Raw genomic sequence first — 22,642 nt, 5'->3', positions numbered from 1 at the left:
AAATTTTACAATATTTCTCCTGTGAGAATATGGAAGAGTAGGTAGCTGGCCAAATTTGCTCAGATCTAGAGTTTGAATTCAGGCCGCTTAATACCAGGACCAGGCCTTAAATGCTAGCCTCGGATACTGCCTACATATGATTGACATTTATTAGCCACCAAAGATGTCTTACTCCTATTCATGCTGGTGTTAAATCAGATATCTGTTCTTCCTTATTTACCCTGGAATTGTGCAAAATGGATTAAATGGGCACTTACAATGAAATATAAGGCCTAAAATTATTAAAACCTCTTTGTCCCAGCTCTCCAGAAAAGCAATGAATCAATTTGGATTAATTACCATATATGCCTACTTTGAAGCTTTCTGAAGTTCTACTAGAAGAGATCCCTCATCACTTTCTGTCTTACACTGAAGCACAAGATTGCTGTAAAGCTTAAAATAGCTGTACTGCTCTCCCCCAGACGTGGGTGCACTTCAGTCATGGCAGAAATAGGTCCAATATTATAAAGCAAAGTTGATTCCTTAAGGTGTTGCATTACATAAATGTAAAATAGTATTATTAGTTCTTACAGTCATCATTGCACCATTCATACTTGAAGCAATTGATATTTCCACAAATCAGGCACTGTACAAATTCTGTCATAGTAAAACATTTATTTGTTAAAGTGGTATAGATTATTCGAGATTCTACAGTCTTAAATCATGGATGGCAATGTAACATGGATTAATACAGAACTCGATGCCAATGTAGGCTTTTCCGTTTCCTTCTTTAAAAAAAAATACTTGTAGGCCAGAAGAAAAAAAAATTTGGCTTTAAAAGGGGATGAACCATGGTCTGATAGAGCCAGTTCCACCAGCATCAAAGACTTCTGCTTCAGCTCCTGTGGACAATTTCTTCTAGGACACCAGTTCAACAATTAGCCTTTGTGAATTTAAACATTTTTAAATTTTATCCAGTAAAAATATCAGTGGCAACTTTTTTTCAGGAGAGAAAGAAGTAGTGCTCTTCAGATTAACTCCAGCCTCTGAAATGGGGAGGGAAATAAAAGAAAGAAGAAAAAGAAAAGAAAAAAGACAAGAAAGGAAAAGAAAAGAAAAAAAGAAACAAAGAGAAAATACGTAGGTAATAAGATCATTGTGCTAGTAATTTAGAAGTTACTGAACTATAAGCACCCAGGCAGGAATTTATTGCTATAGAATACAAGATACACCCCTAAAAACTATCTAGACATGCACATCGGCTCTTAAAATGTTGCTTGGTAATTTCAAATTCTGAATATATAAAAGAATCTCATTTTAAAAAGGAATCTAAATGCATTAATAAGCCTAAATAGTGATGCAAGTCAAAGCCAAATTGTGGAATGGCATTTTCTCTTGCTTTGTTTTTCACATTTATATTCTCAAGAAAAAAAATAATGATTTTATTCATTAATGCATGCCATTTAAGTTTTAACAAATAATCATACTGGTTTTAAAACTACGAACATATTAGACCAAATTTGTTCATCACATATAAAATCTAAGTGATCTCTACTTTTTAAATATAGTCTGTTGGGAGTTTTGTATCATATTGAAATTTTATAAAATTTAATTATACATTAAACATTAGTGAAGACTATTACTCCTCTTCATAAATTAGTTCCTCACCCACAGCAAATAAATGTGTAAACTGACAATAACTCACAAGAAAGGCATTCCATAGTTAATGTGATTTTGAATAAAATAATATAAAAACCATTTAAAATATTTAAACATCAAACTGTAAAAATATGCTTCCTCTAATGTGGGTTCTCAGCATCGTAGATTTAAGATATGTTTATAAATTCCACCTTGAATAGAGATGAAAAATAATTTTTGACAAATATATAATTTCATAAATATGAAATAGAAGTAATTTTTGTCCCTTCCCATTCAAAAAGAACTATGTTTACAAGGTGGGGGTTATAAAATGCATGGCACAGATGAATCATGAAATATAGAAGAATATCTTACATCAAAATGCGGATGTAGAACATACTTGGTATAAAACAAACTTAATGTGATAAAGGTAGGAAAAATATTGTAGAGACATTTCACTTAAGAAAATATTTCATCTGGGGCACCTGGCTGGCACAGTTGGTATAATGTGTGACACGATCTCAGGTTGTAGGTTTGAGCCCCACACTAGGTGTAGAGATTACTTAAAAATAAAATCTTTAAAAAAGGAGGGGAAGTTACTTTCAGTACAAACAATAGTTTTTGACAAGTATTAAACAAAGGATTTACACAATGTTTGAAAACTGTAAATACATAATAGATGTGTAACCTATTTACAAAAAATACCTTGGAAACGACTGAAATAGAGATCTCACTATCATTCTTTACCTGGAATGTTCTAAGAAAAAGATCGCAAAATCAATTTAAATTACGATGGGATTATATCTAAATTCCTATCTATTGGGTTCATAGCATAGCTTATTTTGGTGAAATAATATGTTCCTTTTGATAGAAAAAAGATGTATTTATAGTATACCAAAGTTCAAGTTTCAGGAAGCAGTGATATAGAAAAGACTAAATACAAATAGAAGAAAAATACATTGGACAATATAACTAGTTTGACTTTAGAAATAATAAATTCTTCTGGAATAAAAAACTACTTTAATATCAAGTTAATGAGGGGCTCCTGGTTGGCTCTGTCATTAAGCATCTGCCTTGGGCTCAGGTTATGATACCGAGGTTCTGGGATGGAGCCCCAGGTCGGACTCATTGCTGAGGAGTCTGCTTCTCCCCCGCACCCCGCCCCACGCCATGCTCTCTCTAGCTCTCTCTCTCTCTCAAAAAAAAAAAAAAAAATCAAGTTAATAATTGTATAAGCTTATATATTTTAAAGAGAGTCATTTCCACATTACATAAAAAACTATTAACAAACTATGGAATTATGGCTTTTATAAAAGCTGTTAATTTCAAAGATTAGACAATTAGCAATCAGTTTTAGAAATTACTGTCTGAATTTGCGTGCCCTGAAGTTACTACCATTACTGAAATGATGACATAATATGAAGCTCAATAAAAATTTGTATATGTAGGATATTCAAAATAACACTTTTTACTTCACTTATCAATAGACAAACTCTTACAATGATTCCATAAAGATCTAAATGTGAACACAAAATTACACGAGCATCACAAAGGAAAAAAAAACGGACTGTAATAATTATGCGAAAATGTTACAAGAACTAAAGATAAGGAATTTGAGATAGGCTTAGGATGTTTTGATAATGGTCCTTATTTAACAGTGAAAAGGTATCATGCAAAATACGGGGAACAGATCATCTTATTAACAGTACTACAAAGAAAAGAGGAAATTAAAGCTACCCTGATATTAAAAGAAGGAAAAATGTCCTGACGTTGAATGGATTGCGGGAAAATGCTGTTACAACCCTTACTCTGAACACAATTAAGAACTATGAATGATTTTTATCTCGTATAGTTAGGATATCTAAAAAAAGAAGGAAATGATTTCTAAAAGTCATTGCCGGTACTAGGGTTCTAGTTTTTTCTGATTTACTGTAATGGTCAAGTAAATGTCAAAAATGGCTATAATTATTTTAAAAATAGTTTAAAGTTTTCTACACATGTGCATATGTGCCTAATATATTACTCTTATTTTTAAATATTTCACTTGAAGGGCATATCATAGAAAAAAATGAAGCTACAGAACCAAATGTTTTATAATGGTAATTTTTACTGGGAAATAACATTGGAAAGATATCTGGATCATATATACACATTTGCTTTGCTATTTAGCCCTTATTTCATATTTTTTTCCTAACCTTATGTTAAATGTTGCTGTTTCTTTATAATCAGCATTACTAACTTTTTATTCATTTATACCTTAATAGTTTCTCTAAAAAAGTGTCTCTTTTCAGGGTTATTGCACCTGTAGCAGGGGTTTTATGACATTAATGCCTTAACTGATACTAAGCAGAATAACCAGAAGTCAAATTAATTAGAATCAGGAAGCTATTTCCTTAAAGGCTAGTGCAAGCAATTGCAGAATAAGGGGTATTTCTTGTGCCTACTTACATACGCACGCGCACACACACACACACAGTGCACATATTTTGTTGGTCTGAATATTACAAATACTTTTTAGGGAAGTTTACTTAAGACATTTTCAGTATAAATGCAACTAGTCAGGGGAAGCTGGGTGGTTCAGTTGGTTAAGTGTGGGACTCCTGATTTTGGGACTCACGGTTTCTGATAGGGTCCCCCATCAGACTCTGCACTCAGCAGGGAATCTGCTTGAGATCCTCTTTCCCTCTTCCTCTGCCCTCCCAACACTCTCTCTAAATAGATAAATAAATAAATGCAACTAGTCAATTGTTCCTATTTTAACTTCTAAACGTGGCATATGAATTGTTTTACTGGGTTTAAGTATAACAATCTTTTCAAACATAAGTTTAACATATGTAAGTGCCAGTTTACATGTAATTACCACCAGTTTTATCAATGATTCCTCTTCTCTGCTCTCAAATCATCTGGGTGTGATTAGAATCTTATAATTTTATTATAAAAGGGTCGTATGTGATATATTAAATATTTTAAGTTCATTCTATTCCTAGACACATGCAGGAAAGGTCCTAAGGAAAAAAAACTATAGCATAGGGCATATTCTGGCTAATAGAAATGAAATAAATGTGTTAATTATTCACCCTTAGGGAAAAAAATGATCTCAACACCTATATCACTGACTGGATGAAACGCTTCTGTCTTCTGTGTACCTTCCTTTTAGAGTTTGATGCTATATGAGGAACTGTGGTATAACTGATTTAATAACGTTGCCATGGAAACATTGTTATATTAAAAACAAAAATGTGTTGTAAGGTGTTTTTTGTTTGTTTTTTGCTTACTTTTAAAAAATATTTATTTATTTATTTATTTATTTATCAGAGAGAGAGAGAGTGAGCAGGGGGAAGGCCGGGGGAGGCAGATTTCCCGCTGAGCGCAGATCCCGAGATAGGGCTCGATCTAAGGATCCTGAGATCATGACCTGAGCCAAAACCAAGAGTGGGATGCTTAACTGACTGCGCTACCCCAGCACCCCAGTTTTTTGCTTACTTTTACTGTATATATACACAGGTAGCATTTTAATTTAAATTTAATGCAATGGGCAGTGTCCAAAATTTTGGAAAATATATTTGCCTTTGGGTGGTAACCACATTTGTTACCATCCTGCAGGAAATAAAAACTTAAAATAAAAATGTATATCCCTTCCTCCCCCCTGAAAAAGAGCTGGGAAGCCATGAGCACAAGAACTCTCCGCCAGCTCTGCCTCACTCTGCTCACGCCTGGTGAGGCACTGCTGAGCGTGGGAAAGGCACGAGAGGACAAGCACGCAGGTCAGTCTCTTCCAAGGGGCTTCACTGGGTGTATTGACAGGGGTAGAAATGACAGGCCTGCTAAGGTGGAAATCATTTGCCAAGTACCAAGAAGAGTTACATCGAGGTCTCAGGGTACTTGAACTGATAACTGAAAAATGACTTAGATTGACTCTCCTTCCAATTCTTGATGACACAGCACCATCCTGGACCGTGCTTCTGAGAGATTAATCATTTACTTTCTAATCCCTTCTTAAAGATATTCTCCTTCAGAACAGCTAGATGTCCAAAGTTACATGATGAATGAACTTTCAGAAATCAAAGGCAGAGAGAGAGAGGAGGAACAAAGGCAGCAAGAGAGGGAGGGCAGGAGAGAAAGAGAGGTTCACAGTGAGAAAGGGAAGCACTGGGTGGTGAGGAAACAATGTACCTTCATGCAGGTCAGTTCAGAACACAAAACAGAACACGAAGTGTGTGCCAGACACCGGGCTACTGATTGTTCCTAGTGAGCCATCTGTTCATTTTTTGCAACATGGGATTGGGATCCTGAACTCAGAGACATGATGCATGAAAAATACGGTGTTTAATTTGGGAGTGGAATTCATTAGGGGAAACCCTGAATGATTGTCCAAGTTATTATCTTTTAAATACAAAATGTTTTAAAAAAGAAAGACCCTATTTTTACCACTAAAAAATAAATCGGTGGCCTTTTTTAAGAACTTTTAAAAGCAGAATATTTTTTCTGTGCCAAACCTTAAGCAAATGGCTGATGCTTCCAGCTGTTTGAACAGATTGCTAAAGAGCTATTCTGCTCTGGAAACACACTTTCTGATCCAATTAAAATGCAGGAATCAAACACTCATTTGAAACTTCCAAAAAGGAAAAAAAAAAAAAAAGAAGAAGAAGAAGAGTAATCAGTTGCTGACAAAAGAAATACCATGAATATTTCATATGTAGTCTTTTGCTCCATTTTATAGTGGCTTCATTCATTTTGGATAACACTGTTCTGTTCATCCACTTCCAGGGAGGTAAAATGTATCATTTCAGCTCCTATTAGGAAGTGGAGGTCAAGGATAGGAGTGAATACATTCTTATCAAGCTACTGTCTTCACACTGGGAAATATTTGTAAAAATGTACATTATATCGTGCATGAGTATAAGAGTGACTTCAAAGTCACATTAGTATTCCCTTTATTCTTACAACATGAATCAGAAATGTTCAGTTGACCAGAAATTGTCTAAATTTAGTAACTGGGAATTCATTTAACGAAACTGAACTTTAGTTTGTACCACTGACCACTGAGTAAGTTCTAATGGAAAATTTCAACAAGTTACATAAGCTTGCAAAAAAATTAAAAAATTATTTATAAAAGAATATACCCACTTAATGCTGAACTATGAGACAGGTAACAAAAATCTCACCTGTGTTTCCTGGACAATCTGGTCAACATTAGTCAGCAAAGCATCTGGGAATAAAATTTTCAGTGTCATAAACAAATACACAAATTCCATTTTTAAGAAACAGACCCTAAAACACTTCTCACTGAAATCTTGATACGATTTCTCTTAACAAGACTAGACTTTTTTTTTAAACTTACCTGTTCTTGGGCTAATTGAAATTGACTTTTGTAAATACTTTGTAGTTGTCTATGGCTACTTCCTGATATATAATACTCTAAAGGTAGAATTTTAAAAATATTGTCCTAGGTGCTAAAGTCAGTAATTATTATTATGGAATGCCCATTTCCTCAAAGAGTTCAATGAGGGAATCAGACTTCTACTCATTTTTCCCTACTCAAAGTTAACATTTCAACTACAGGGTTGCATGTGATTAATATGGAAAGATACACCAAGGAAAAGAGAATCTAAAAGGAAACATAGCTTCACTATGTTCAACATGCAGAGTATTAGTCATCTACAGTAATCATTATTCAATAGCCCCCAAAATAATATTATGTTTTATGAAGTACCCAGTATCCTCATATAAAACACTAAAGTTCTATATGCAACCATTCTGCCTTTAAATGTCCATATGTATGTTCTAGTTGGCTATAAATGTTTAATACCATTACCTACCCTGCATAGCAGACATTCTATTTCTTTCCAATATGTCCTCTTTTAAAGCAAATTCTCCTAGTCTTTAAGAAGTAACACAATGATAAGAAAAAATATTAGGAAAAAATTATTCTCAGTGTTCACAGGTAAGTGTGATGAGAAGAGTACAAAATTCATTTTTATAGAACCTTCAGCACAAATATTCATAGAAATTTATAATAGCCTCTGGAGATTAGGTTTTACATGAAAGCAATAATAAGACATGTTCACATTATACAGGAAAAAAAATGTTTAGGAAATTACATTATGGTTGAGCCAACATAGTATATTTCATAAGCCCTTCATGTTACTTGAATAATTTATTGGACATACTCTGAGCAGAATCACAATATCTATCTAGTTCATGTTTCAGGCAAGATCAAATGTACATCCACTTCCAAACAAAATGAAAGGGACTTCATGACTTTCTCTGAATGTATTTGAAAAAAAAATTTTTAATTTTTAAAATTCATGGACATAACAGTCATCTATTTGAAAAGAGTGGATGAAATTAGACAAGTTGTAGAGGTCATTATCATTAGGAAGTTCAGAAAAATAAATTTCTACTAGAGAGTTTATATCCCATTATAATCTTATAACTAAGAGATACAGCTTGTACAGTTGTTCTGGGAGAAGTTCTCTGGTAGCTAGCCCATTTAAATATAATTTTGCTACATTGATTACAATCTATGTTGCAGGATACAAAATTCTGATTTTAACTGATTAATTTGATTAGCATACATGTTAGTATATCTATATATTATGTAATTAGATACATAAGTATATACCGTGTATATATTTTATCAATGGTAACTTTGGATCCTAAATTTCAAATTTGAGAAATAGCTGACAAAATCAGAAGACAATGGTACACTATTATATTGACTACTTGTAATATTTGATAAAATTACAAATATATTACCCTTATTTAACTAGGTAATTTCATACCTAAATAGACTCCCTGGTAGAAACTGCTACTTTCTGTGTCCCACATTTCAGACAATACCACATTTTTTAGGAAGACTCAATCACGGTAATACTTTTACCATTCTTTCTACATTAAGTGATCCTCTGTACTGCTACAAAAAGGATTGGTTTTATTTCTGAAAGCAAACAAACAAAACCCCCCAAACCTGACAAAAGTTAAGTGTATGTGTAGTCACAGCATGCATTTATCTAGCATGGGAGGAAAAGGACTGACCAATTTGAAAAGACCGAGCTCTGAAACTATTACAAAATCCCCGTCATTCATTTTGGTTAAATTCTCTTTTCTCTATGTAATTTTAAAAACAAGGTAATTCTTATCCATAAATTTGACCCCAAAAAATGCTTCACTCACAACCATTATAAGGTAAATAATAATAATGACTAGGTAACGATGATGGTGATGGTTATCATCCTCACCTACGAGGGATAAGAAAAATATCCTTTTCCCATCCAGCCCACCTCTATGCTGAAGTCCTTTCCCCAAACACCACAACACTTACAGACTAAAACATCCACATTCACTGTTAAAGAAGACTGGATGCGTCCTGAAATGCAAGGGATGACTGAGCCAGGAAAAGAGAATACTCTTCATGCTGTCTAATATAAATGAACATTGCTTTCTTGGCATCATAAAATGGAAGTGGAATTTTGTCGTACCAATAAGAAAACGGGTTCAGATCTGCAGTCTTTGAAAAATGCCCCATTTACCTTTGCAATTCTATGTACAATAAGATGCTTTATGATTTCAGCACTTTTTTTTTAACTATTGCCATTTAATTGATTGTTGTTAAGCTTATTGTTGTGAATAACACAGGCGAAAATGGGAAAACTTCAGAACTAAGAGGCAATTGTCGTGGATCTTGTGATAATCGTTCCAGTTTTTTACCTTTACAAATGAAACATTTAGTTTCCTTTCAAGAATACAAGCAAATAAAATAGTTAAAATTTAGTTTGGAAGTAAGTACTTTGTGAGTGCTCTAAAGTGAAGGAGAAGGTACTTCTCAAGAAAAGATAAAAAGAGATTCCTGTAGATAAGTGGAATACATTTAATTTCCTTTCAATTTCTCAACTTCTTGTGGGAAAGTGTGTATCATTCAGGTAACAGACTTGTTATGTCTATAAATGGTTTACAATAATTCTACAACTTATATTCTAAAACATTTTTAGTAAAATATATCTACGGAGCAGCTAAAATCATCAACTGTCTGAAAGCATAAAATTGCTTATTGTGGCCTCAACCTAACTAACTACATTTAATGGTTTAAAAGAAAAAATTAGGAAATATATTGGTCCCAGTGAGGGTATTATGTATCTAATTTATTTATTTAATGTACCTCTGTCTCAGTCTATTTGTAGAGTAAAAATAAATAGTACTCATCGAACCAAACTTTGTTTCCTCTTAGGATTCGAACGCAGGATGCTCAGCTATTACATATATTAAACAAAAAGACCTACTTTAATAATAGTTGGACATTTTCAAATTGAGGGACACTTATCCAAAACAAACAAAAAATAACACAAGAAGACATATAATTAAAAAAAAAATGTTTGGAGCAAATATCTGTAAATATTTGTTTGTTAGTTGTCATATTGAACAACCTGAAACCATAGTGTAGAATGGCTAAAAATAAAAGAAAAATAATTCAGGACATGGAAGCAAAAAACAATATATATAACCTATACACAGTCAGCAACAGCAAACCATATGTGCTTTGGATCACATACACATAGCTGGTTCAATGAGAAATGCAAGAAATAACAGAAAAACAGTAAGAGAATTTCTTGCTTATAGTAATGAAATAGCCGGATCACAAATCGACATTGTGCATATAATCAAAATTCTTATTACTGCAACTTCCCCCCTGGCCCCATCGATTTATTTATCTGTCCATTCACTCCTTCATTCGAGTTAGTACTGTGTTTCGGATATTATACCGAGTACCTTTAATAACCCCCAACCGTCCCATAGATTTATTTTTCAGTCACTTCACACTGAAACTGCCCTGAGCAAAAAGTTTTTCATATACTTATAAACAAAAATAAAAACATTTGACCCTCTTGATAGGCCAATCTTTCATTGATCTCTCAAAATACTAACTTTTAGAAAGACAGAAACATGAGCCTTCTTATCACTTCTAAAAACAAGTGTTCATGCATTTGGTTAATATACCCTGAAAACAGTCTTGTAAAACCAATGAAAATTTAAATGGTTTCAATGACTTTAGTCAAACTGAATAAATTTCACATGATTAGATATTATAGAGTTCTAAATGTTTATAAGAAATAAAAGATATTGAATTAAAGTTTCATTTGAAACATAAGCAGAAAATTGATTTTTAAAAATACAGCAACTGGAAAATATAATATAAGCTAATCAGTAGCTTGGAACAGATATGCTAAACTGCGGCCTTTATGCAGGATTTCAGAGCCCCCTTGACCACGACCTTCATAATGCCAGAGATTTCTTCCTTGAGGATTCACTTGCCTCAAAAGCATTTATATATTTGGGACATTTTAATACCATATAGGTAAAAACTAGGAAAGGGAAAAGCAATATGCTTTTGTGAATCAGCACCTTTTGAAGAATTAAGTAATTGATGCTAATTAGAAATGTTAAATTGGGATTAGAACATTATTACAGAAATAGTGTTGAAGATACATTTCACTCTGTGTAATGCTTTTGATTTTACAGAACACGACCACAGATGTAATCTCATTTATTCCTCAAAAGAACTATACACTTGACCCATGAAAGCTGATTAGATTTTCGAAATGTGAAAGGGAAACTTTAGAAAGAAAACCAGGGCAGAGGAGGTATTTATGAAACACCTAAGATAATACTAGCCCATTAGATACGTTTTTTCAAGACTGGCATGGAAAATAATCTCTAACTGCTTTAATTTTACCTGCTTCTGAATGTCATCATGATAAATCGTGTATAAGATGTGTCAGTGTCAAGTTAAAATTAACTGAAATTTTTACATACGCTTCTAGTAGAAGAAAATTAAACTAATGACTACCATTCTTTATCTGTGTTTTAATGATATTTCAAGTGATCTATAAGAGACAATAAACTTACTGTGTGTTTAACTTACTCCCATGGAGCGTGTTATATAAAGTACATATCTTATTATATTATAGCTAAATTTTTTTGTGCAAGATTCTCATATGAGCTTTATTTTCAACCCTCAACCCCAAACACCAAAGAATGTCTTAATGTCAAACCACATTTACCAATCTTTAATAAAACAGCATCCAGTTGCAATATAATGTAAGATTTTCAATGAGTAGATAGGAACATTTATCTATGGACCTCGATTTCAGTGAAAGTCCAAGAATGCCATATATCAAGGAGCAATATTATTGTCCAATTAAATTTAAGAACTTTTTAATGATGCAGTCCCACTAAGCTGCATGATTTCTACTTAAATTTCATCACAGGTTTTGGTTAAAATAAGTGCTTTTACTCTAAGAAAGAAACATTCCAATTGAGAATTATAGGCAGAAGGGAGAAATGAAACCACAATCTGATTAATGAGCAATGACTTTATATTGCTTATAAATGTAATAAGAGTTCCATTAAAGTATTTTTTTATTTCACTTAGTGATAAAAATAAACATTCCTTTGATAAAGGGAGCCTTGTATTTTTGTCTCCCTTTTTAACTTACTTAGAGAAAAATATACAACTCATTCATTCTGGAAAGGTATACTGAATGAATGAAACACCTTCCTGTGTTCAGGGCAGCAGCATACAGAATTCTGGCCTGTGACATAAAACCGAACTGGATTTTTTTGGTAAATGCAAAATCACTTGAATTTCTTTTGCTCCCCACCAAAAAAGCTATGTCATGGATGAGAAGTACCATAAATTCATTAAGGTGCCTGAACCAAGAATGTTGTTTAGAAGGGTACTTCTTTTAACACTGTCTGGGCATGCTTATCGAATATTTTATTTTAAACACCATAATAACACAGAGTTGTTCTTTTAAATATCTGCCTAAAAACAAATGCCACTGTCCTTGAAAGAACATATGCAATCTACTCACTGAAAAATCTAATCAGCCTAGGTGGTCTTTTGTAAGACTGGAGGAAGTATCATTATTTATGTAAGACTTCTTTGTCCAGTGACCACCTTTACTTTGTGCTCTGCTATTGTTGAACCTGGAAGCCAGTCCTAGGACAGGGGAAGGCACTGCTATGTCATGCTTTTATCCCTAAACCATCTTATCTATGTTACCTTCATATATCCAACTGTACCTAGAAGGTTTATACACCTTGGCTCTATAAGAGAAACAAAACTGGAATTTCAAATTCCAATTTCCTATATGAGTTTTCAAAATAATTTCTTCATTAAAAAGAAATAATAGGTTACACAGTGCTTTCCAATATCCACTCAGAATCTGAGAGAGTTGCTTTTCCACTACGCCCATCAGAACTGTTGGACTGAATTAACATCGCATTCATAGACATGCTTCTTTTAGAAGACAGTTCACACGTGTTCAGTGAGTTAATATAACAATAGTATTCCTTTAATTCTCCGTTCAGGGAGTACCTGTGCCTCGCTCTGGATCTCTCAGCAGGCAAAGTGAGAAACTTACTTGGCTTTGAATGTGCTCTTTTAGATGTGGGCCCCTCCGTGACCGAATCGGGAGGTCGACTAGCTAACTGCAATGCAGTTGAGTTGTTCCTGTTAGTGTTTTGGGACTCAACATTTGTGACAGCTTCATTCTGTGGTTCGGCACTTGGCTTTGGGCCAGTCTTTCTTTTCTGCTTTTGGGACACAGAAGCGCTTGGAGTCCAGGTAGGAGGCAAAGCAGAGGTAGTGGTAGAGGAGTCCTGACTTGAACAAGTTTCTGAAGACTGTATCACATTGTCATTGGCAACTTTACAACACTGGGCATTCTCTTCATGTCCCACAGCTTGTTTGGACATGGACTGGGGCAGTGTGACACTGCAGCCTTGTATCTGAGCCCCATTAGTTTGAGAGTAGACATTGCTGACCTTGGTGACTTTGTGTTGCCCGTTATTGTTACAAACCTTATACCGGATCATGAGGATGATGATGAAAACCAGCACAGATGCTACAATTATTCCACCAATAATAATAATCATGGTGCCTCCCAAAAACTGGGACTGCATGAAATGGCATCGCACATAATCCTGTTCCGTCGTAAACTGGATGCAACCCACGACTCTTGTGGCAGTGAGGGAAGTGATGCCATCGTCGTATATTGCCAAGACACACAAGTCATACATAGTTCCAGCAGCCAGGTTATTGACAAGAAAAGTTTTGCTCGTGGGAGGTATCATTCTGAGGGACAATGGAATTTGTGTTAATATTAAAAACAAAACATAGAGACACACAGAGCCATTATGACTTCAGTTCTGTTTCATTTCGGTACTCATTAAGATGAGCACATTTATAACAGACATGAAATATGGGAAAATGATCTAATCTTATATTTGCCTAGGTAAAATGGTTAAAAGTCATTGTTGGATTCTGCATTGTATTAATGGTGCCTGCACCGTGCCTTGACAAGCTTACTAATTACATTGCTTGGCAAAGCAGAACTCCTAATAAAAGCCACTGCTAAAAAATCATTTATGACAAATTGCTTTTGAAAGGTGTGACTGTGACATTATCTGACTACTAAACAAATCCATTTAGCACTTACAACACCTCTGTGACTAAAAGCCAATTTGAAGGAAGGGAAAACACTGACAATCACATTAGAAACCAGAATGGAAATGCATCAGAGTATTTATTTTCCAAATCAGTTATAAGCTGCTATGGAATGGTACCCAGTAAACCTATCTTTTGTAACTACAATAATTACTGAGATTAAAGTACTTTATGTACAGATCTCAGCCTTCTCTTATGTCATCAATGTTTTTATCTAAAAATGAGGTTGATGAAAATGTATGAGGAATAGCATCCTAAAAATATGAACAGAGCAAGGCTGTTGACCAGAGGCTAAATCCCTCATCCTGCCCATTGTGGGCTGATGAAATTTCCTTCAGAACAGTTGCTAAAGTTTGATAAAAAGTTTATAGATACCTCTGAATCCATTATATCACAAAACTTTTCTGTGAGTGCTTTTTTCCACTAACTTTTTTTAAAGTAGCAATCAAATAGGACCTAAACTAAGATTTCGTTTAGAAAAAAAAAAAATGTTTGAAACTATATTTTCCCTGAAAGAAATTTTTAGGAAATTTGAAAACTTGGCAATGCTCATCTGTTATACAACCTGGACAACGTGTTCTAAATGAACCAGGAGGAGCGCCTGGGTGGCTCAGTTGTTAAGCGTCTGCCTTCAGCTCAGGGCGTGATCCCAGCGTTCCGGGATTGAGCCCCATATCAGGCTCCTCCGCTAAGAGCCTGCTTCTTCCTCTCCCACTCCCCCTGCTTGTGTTCCCTCTTTCACTGGCTGTCTCTATCTCTGTCGAATAAATAAATAAAATCTTTAAAATAAATAAATAAATAAATAAATGAACCAGGAAACTTTTAGGGCAGAGTATGTATTTGTGATTTGTGAATAAAATCACTATCATTTAGTGAGTATATGATAAATACCAGGCATTACTAAGCACTTTATATACGCTATAATTTTATTCTTTTTTTTACTGGAACACTATAATTTTATTCTTACAATGGCTGTATAAGGTAAGCATTACTATTTTATTTATGACAAAAACTGAAGTCGGGAAATTTAACCAATTTTCTGAAAGTCACATAGAATTTTCTTGTCATGGGGATTAGGATCTTAGAATTTGGAAAGTAGAAACTGGCCTACGGCATGTTATATATGCATATATATAATGTTAGTAGCTACAGGAGGGTGAGGGGTAGGGGTGCACACTCTTCTTTGACAATGGGTTAAATAATGGATAGCCCAGGTAAAGAGCTGAGTATGAGAAGGACAAACTACTCTAGGCTAATATGCATGCATCATAGTCTACACGATGGTACAGTCAGTGATGAGAGGGATATTAGAAACCATTTACTTTAATCTCTTGCTTTTAAAGATCAGGAAATTAAAACTCAGCCATGTAGAACTTTGCCCAGGATCAATCATATGGCTAGCTGGGCCAGTTTGGTTTTCTTCTACCAGCCCATGCTCATTTTTAAAAAGTTCTCTCATTTCCATATGTGAGTGAAAATCGAATTATCTTCAATAATTCATCTGGGTAAATAAGAATTGAGTTGATCTTATTTCAGAAAAGTTTCAAGACAAAATATATATATATATGTATGTTTCAAAAACCATGATTTTCCATCATTTCCTAGGAGTAATATCGTCTATCATGAGTGAAATTATATGGAGAGGTAAAAATGTATATTTCCAACTGAAAATTGGACAAGATGTGACTATAAATCAATGAGGCTGAACTTTAGAAAAACATACCAGAAAACCTATAGTCAGATGCAAATTCTCCATCGAAGCCTTTATGAGGAGATTACGTGCTTAACTCCAGTGATACTTTCACTGCTCAAAATATTTATAAACTTTCTCTTTGGAACTGTCTTAAGAACCAGTGTATATGAAACAATACACATGCACATCACTCAATCACTCAAAAAAATCAGTCTCATTATTTTATAGTTACATCCTATTTTTGACCAAAAATGGCAATACCCATCTTGATCACCCACCTTATTCACAAGACTTGGCTCCAAATGGCTTTTGCTTGTTTCCAAAATTCAAATTCACCCTCAAAAGACGAAGATTTGCCACCACTGAGGATATTCAAAATAGTATGACGAAGGTTCTAAAGATAATTCCAAAAGTGCTTTGAGCAATGCCAGCATCATTGGGATAATGGAATAGCCTCCCAACGTGACTTCCTTGAAGGAAAGAACACTCGTGTGGATGTGTAAGTTCTGGTATGTTTTTGAGTTTTTAAAATAAATCAATCTTGTTCTCTGATAGTCACATCTCTTAGATGAGGGGAAAAAAAGTAAGTAAGCATAATATTAAATATAAATTTGAACTGTCTAAAAATAACACCATTCAAAATATTTCCCCACAGGTAATCACCTTTCACAAACCTTACATTATACACTTAAAAAAAAAAATGGAGTGCTGTAATTACAACAGAGTAGCACTGCCAATTAAAAAAAAAAAAAAAACAAGTCAGTAGTACATTAACAAGCCCTACATTAAGATACACCGTAAGTATAAAAATTTGGTTAATTTTTCTTACCTGTAAACAAGGGTGTCATCATAAGTACCATTGTACTGGATTTGGAACATACGTATTCCAGGAATATTCCTTTGAAAATTAAATTTAAGTAGCGCGGTAGATGATGTTGCTTCTGCTACTACAATTTTATCTTGACTCATTTTAGTATCACCATTACTACTGCTTGCGTTCGAACCTGACTTAGTAGAAGTTGAGATATCTGAAGATCCAGGATCAGGCTCATGGATGTGGTTTGTACTGTTTAGTAAGTGAGGGAGCTTAATTATATGAAGATCCACTGTTTGTGTTGCTTCCCCAGCAGGATTGGAAGCAATGCAGGTAAAAGCACCTGTATCCTTTACAGTTGTTATAAGAATATCAAGTGTTCCGTTATCATACACCAGAGATCTTGTGGCATTTGAAATCAGCTTCCCTTCGGGAGAAATCCAGTGAATGGCAGGTTCAGGGTCCCCCCTGGCTTTGCACCTCAGGGTTGCCCTTTGACCTTCCAGGACTCTCATCTCATGTGTATGACGAGTAATGAGAGGAGGCTCACATAAAAACTCTTCCTCAGGAATTGACCAAAAATAGCGGCCTGTTAAAAGTGCTGGAGAAGCACAAGTCTCTAGGTCATCTTCTCTGGACAGACGCCTCAACCACAACAATTCACAATTGCAATGCAAAGGGTTTCCACCAAAACTTAATGCAAAAGTTGATGGGCTGATTATTCCTGAGGTTGCTAGTACCTGAGCTCGCTGAAAGAGAGGGTCAGGTGGTAGCTTCTGCAGTTTATTTGACGTTACATCTAGCCGAGTCATCTTGTGCAAGTGGGAGAAAGTCCCCTTAGGAATGTTATCAATCATATTGTGATCCAAACTAAGTGTGTGCAAGCTAACCATCTTCTCAACAGCGTCCCAAGGAATTGTTTCTAAATTATTGTAGGACAGATCCAGCTCCTCAAGGGCAAAGACATCATCAAATGCTGTAGAAGAAATTAAAGTCAGTTGATTGTTGTTCAGTATCAAATGATGGAGATTGGAAAGCCCACTGAACATATCATTTGTAATTTTAGTCAATCTGTTGCTATTCAAATGCAATGCCCTCAAATTTCGTAAGTCAGCAAAAGCATGAGGTGTAATAAAACTTATTGTATTCCTGGATAGAGTCAGGTCCACCAAGCTGGTCATATTGGCAAAATCTTTCCTTTTAATATTTGTAACAAAATTGTCTGCCAACCGCAGTTCCACAGTTCTTCTGTCAATGTTTGGTGGAACAAATAAAAGCCCTTTCTTGGCACAAAGGGTTGCAAGATTAGGAGACAAAATCTGACAGACACAACGCTTTGGACAGATCTGAGCTCTCACTGCTATGCCAATGAAAAACAGATAAAAAAGAAATTTTTCCATTGTAGATCAGATTTAAGAGCCTGTAAGAAAAGATACAAAATGTAGTGTTAGCATCCAATCATTTCACTAATGTTCATATTCCTACTGGAATAATCCTTTTTATGAAAATTGCAATACAGAAACGATTTACTCATTTGTTTACTTAACAAACAAGTATAAAGTATCTACTCTGTATTGCAGGCTATAATTGACACTAGGATGAAAAATATACCAATCATGGCCTCGTGGGATTTAAAATAAAATGGGGAAAACAAAGAAGCCAACAGATTATTACAATTCTGTAAATTATGTGCTATTCTTGAAATATGTCCAGAGTACTTCATGGATGCATAAAAAAAGTGACATGCAGCTGACTCTGGAGGGTAGGAGTTAGGAAACTTGCCCATAACCCTGAAAGACATCTCATAAGTTCAAAAGATTAAGGATATATTTAAGGATTTGCAAGCACTTCAATTTACTTAGTAAAAACAATAAAAGACAGTATTTGTTACTGTTAACTCTGTGGCATGATATTTGAAAGTAATTAATCAACAATTAAATTTTATTCATTTTTACAAATTATCTTGAACACAGTACAACCTTCATAACCTAATTGCAAATAAAGGCTCTTATTCTCAAAAATAAAAAGGCTAAAAATTTACCACAGATGCTCTGAGCTCCTTAAATATTAGAATATTTTATTTGACATAAAATTGGATTTTAAAAGATAATTTATGAAAAGTAGTCATCAAAATTCTTGACAGTGAGTCCCAAAAGATGCTATAAATTCATTTTTTTCTTTTAAAATCTTAATGCATTTAAATTTAACACAAATATAATTTTTAAAAATCTTGATAGTTTCATTTTCTAATTTGATCTGAACTATTTGTTCTTGAAATTAATCATCAAAAGTTAAAATACTAATACATATCAAAAGCCATCAAAAGTTCTCATAAATTACATGTAGCTTTAAATGGCAAGGAAAATAGCTAGAGAAAATCAGTCAAATTTTTAATTGATGAAAATATAAAATATGGAATTATTCTAGATATGATGTACCTAGTTTTCTAAATAAAACATATTCTTATAGGTTTGATTTATTTTATGCCTATTTTATATCATATTCTATGTGGTTGTAATGAAAAAGAACTGTCATGCTCAACAAATGAAAGTCTTTCCACAATAAGCAGCAACAAAAAATACCATATATATATAATATATATATTATATTGTGTGTATATATATATATATATATATATGGTACTATAGTTTTCACACATTGGGAAAAAAAAGCAGCACAGAATTGTGATCCTTGAGAAAAGTGAATAAAAAAGTGAATGAACCTTATTGTTGCTCCTTAGAGACAGTTTTCAAAGCATAGCACAAGGAGGGAAAACAAGGTGGCACATGAACCGTTGAAGAGGATAGACTGGAGTGCAGAGAGTCTCCAATGGCTTGAATTTATGAGGCAGAACACCAGAAAGAAGAGAGTTATCCAAAGAAAGAACTTCAGTAATCCGATGGGTAGAAACAGGGCAATAGATACTAACCATATTGAAAGACTGGGGGGAGGGGGGAAGATGGAGGAAAAAAGTAAACAAAAACACAGTGACCTGTGGAAAAATATTGAGAAGTCGAAAATATTAAGAAGCAAATAATGGGAATATCAGAAGAAGGCTGTAAAGTGGACATAAAGGCAGACATTTTTCACATTTGTAATAAAGAGCAACCCATAAATCCAAGCACAAAACAAGGAAAACTATACCAAGACACATCATAATCAAATTGCAGATAACCAAAGGAAAAAAATAATAATCTTAAAAGGAGCACAGAAATAAGACACATTACAAGAAGATAAAATGAACAAAATAAAAAAAAATGGCTGACTCCTCACCGACTTCTCATTGGAAATAAAGCAAAATGGAAGACAATGAAAAATATATTTCAAGCACTTCAGGAAAAGAAAGTCTGTCAACCTGGGTGTGGACCCATATATTCATAAAAAAATTAAAGTAAAATAAAAGCATTTTGAGACAAACAAACTGAAATGTTCAGTACCAGAAAAGCTGCACTATAAGAAAATATAATGGATATTCTATTCAGGTGGATGGAAAATTGTACCACATGGAATCTTGAATCTTTATAAATGGGTGAAAAATAACAGAAATGGTATATCTGTGGATAGATATAAAATATTTTTGCTATGTTTTAATCTATTTATAAATAGTACTTCTGGTACGGATATTAAAATTTACAAAACAAACAAACACATAAAAAAAAAAACCCACACCGTTTGCACCCTAGCAATCAAGTAAGCTGGATAAGCTGGATATTAATTTTTTTAATAACATCAAAAAGCTGAGGATATAAATTTACAGTAACAATATTCCAGAAAGTAATAGTCTTTGATGGAAGGGAAGAATTCCATAGATGTCCCCTGACATCCCACCCAAACAGAAAAGTAAATAAGAAGACCTATCTCGCATTAATTAGGGTAGGGAGAAATGAGCCTACCTTTCAAAAGTTTAACAAACATTTTTTTAAAGATTTTTAGTTTATTTATTTGAGAGAGAGAGAGAGAGAGAGAGCAGGAGCTGGTGGGAGGGGCAGAAGGAGAGGGAGAAGCAGACGCCCTGTGGAGCAGGGAACCGCACATGGGGGTTGATCCCAGGACCCGGAGATCATGACCTGAGCCAAAGGCAGATGCTTAACCAACTGAGACACCCAGGTGCCCCTAAGAAACTTTTTAAAAATGGTTTATTTTTGAAGAACAGTTTTAGGTTTACAACAAAAATGAGAAGGAAGTACAGAGATTTCCTATATATCAACTGCTCCCACAGCAGGCTTCTCCATTATCAACATCACTGCCAGACTGGGACATTTGCTGCAATCAGTGCATCTACTTTGACACATCATAATCACCCAAAGTTCATAGTTTACATCAGGGTCCTCTCTTGGTGTCATACATTCTACAGGTCTGGACAAATGTACAATGGGAAATATCCACCATTGCGGTATATACAGAATACTTTCACTGCCCTAAAAGTCCTCTGAGCTCTGCCTGTTCATTTCCCCCTGGCTCATCTCTGGCAACCACTGACTTTTTTCTCTTTTTACTGTCTCCATAATTCTGCCTTTTCTTGAATATCATATAGTTGGAATTATATAGTATGTAGCTCTTTCAGGTTGACTTCTTTCACTTATTAATATGTCCTAATAATATGTTCCTCTATGTCTTTTCATGGCTTAATAGTTCATTTCCTTTTAGCATTGAATAATAGGCCATTTTCTATATGTACCAAAGTTCATTTATCCATTCACCTACTGAAGGACATCTGGTTGCTTCCAAGTTTTGGCAATTCTGAATAAAGTTGCTCTACACATCTGTGTATAGGCTCTTGTGTGGACATAAGTTTTTAACTCCTTTGGGTAAATACCACAGAGTGTGGTTGCTGGACTGTATGGTAAGAGTATATTTAGTTTTGTAAGAAAGTGCCAAACTGTGTTGCAAAGTGTCTCCACCATAATTCCCACCAGCAATGAGAAGCTTTCTGTTGTGCCATAGCCTTGCCAGTATGTGATGTTATCAGTGTTCCAGATTTTGGTCATTCTAATGGGTGAGTACTGGCATCTCACTGTTTTAATTTGCATTTTCTTGATGACTTATGATGTGGGTATCTTTTCATAGTTTGCCATCTGTATATCTTCTTTGTTGAGGTGTTTGTCAAGGTCTTTGGCCCATTTTTAAATTATGAGTTTTTTTTTTTTAATTATTGAGTTTGAAGAATTCTTTGTATATTTTGGATAACAATCTTTTATCAGATGTGTCTTATACAAATATTTTTCCCTGTCCCTGGCTTGTCTTCGCCTTCTCTTGACGTTGTCCTTGGTCTTCACATTCTCTTGACGTTGTCCTTGGTGGAGCTCAAGTTTTCAATGTTAATGAAATCCAGCTTATCAATTATTTCTTTCATAAATCATGTCTTAGGTGTTATACATATAAAAGCATCACCATACCTGAGATCATTTAGGTTTTCTCCTATGTTATCTCTTGGGAGTTTTAGAGTCTTGCATTCAATGCTGTGCAGTCATATCGGTCTGTCATTTGTTACAGTATTACCATAATTCAGTCCACTTCAGCTTCTTGAGACTGTGGTTCGAAATTTGCTATTCAGGAAGACATGGGGTGTTAACACTAGGATGGTTTTGAAAATCTGTCTGTTTTATAGATGAACTATCTGATTTTCAAACATTTGGAGACCTCAGCTAACTTTATATCTCTGCTTCCAGCTTTTTTTGGTGGCCAGTGAGAGCTCTTTGATATTTCATCTCATCCCTGCATTTCCTCGCTTTTGGCTGCAATTGAGCTGCCCTAGAATCAATGAAGGTAGATGTTTCCTCTACGAAGTTTCTTGCATCTCACCAATGCCACCCCAGATACTCTGTGGTTGAAAATCAGACATACCTGTATGGGAAGAAAAAAACTGAGCTCTCCATCCTCTCTCTCAAGTCTTTATATAGCTGAAAGCCCTGAGTGCCTGATTTTTCCTTGTACTCTTCTACTTCTTACCCATCATTCTTCCAAAGCTGAAAGTCTGGGTTGCCCAGAAGATTCATTTCAATTTTCTTTT

At 34.5% G+C, this 22,642-nt stretch overlaps 1 protein-coding gene across 2 annotated transcripts; it reads right to left on the bottom strand.

The window, feature by feature from the left end:
- Positions 1–522: 522 nt before the first annotated feature.
- Positions 523–18,032, bottom strand: LRFN5 (leucine rich repeat and fibronectin type III domain containing 5). Of its 2 annotated transcripts, none has more exons than XM_008693752.1 (4): positions 16,648–18,032; positions 13,041–13,753; positions 6,783–6,826; positions 523–1,025 (listed from the first exon to the last, which is right to left on the bottom strand). In XM_008693752.1, the coding sequence occupies exons 1-4, from the start codon at positions 18,030–18,032 to the stop codon at positions 1,008–1,010; spliced, it is 2,160 nt and encodes a 719-aa protein (XP_008691974.1). In that variant the 3' UTR covers positions 523–1,007. The 2 variants fall into 2 exon arrangements, with proteins under 2 accessions (XP_008691974.1, XP_040476846.1); XM_040620912.1 differs by lacking the exon at positions 523–1,025 and adding an exon at positions 6,304–6,410.
- Positions 18,033–22,642: the final 4,610 nt, after the last annotated feature.

This window comes from Ursus maritimus, unplaced genomic scaffold (genome assembly GCF_017311325.1).
Source record: "Ursus maritimus isolate PB19 unplaced genomic scaffold, ASM1731132v1 scaffold_36, whole genome shotgun sequence".
NCBI classification, from domain to species: Eukaryota; Metazoa; Chordata; class Mammalia; order Carnivora; family Ursidae; genus Ursus; species Ursus maritimus.
The sequence above is the reverse complement of the archived record's forward strand: the minus strand, read 5'-3'. Positions and strand labels throughout refer to the sequence as shown.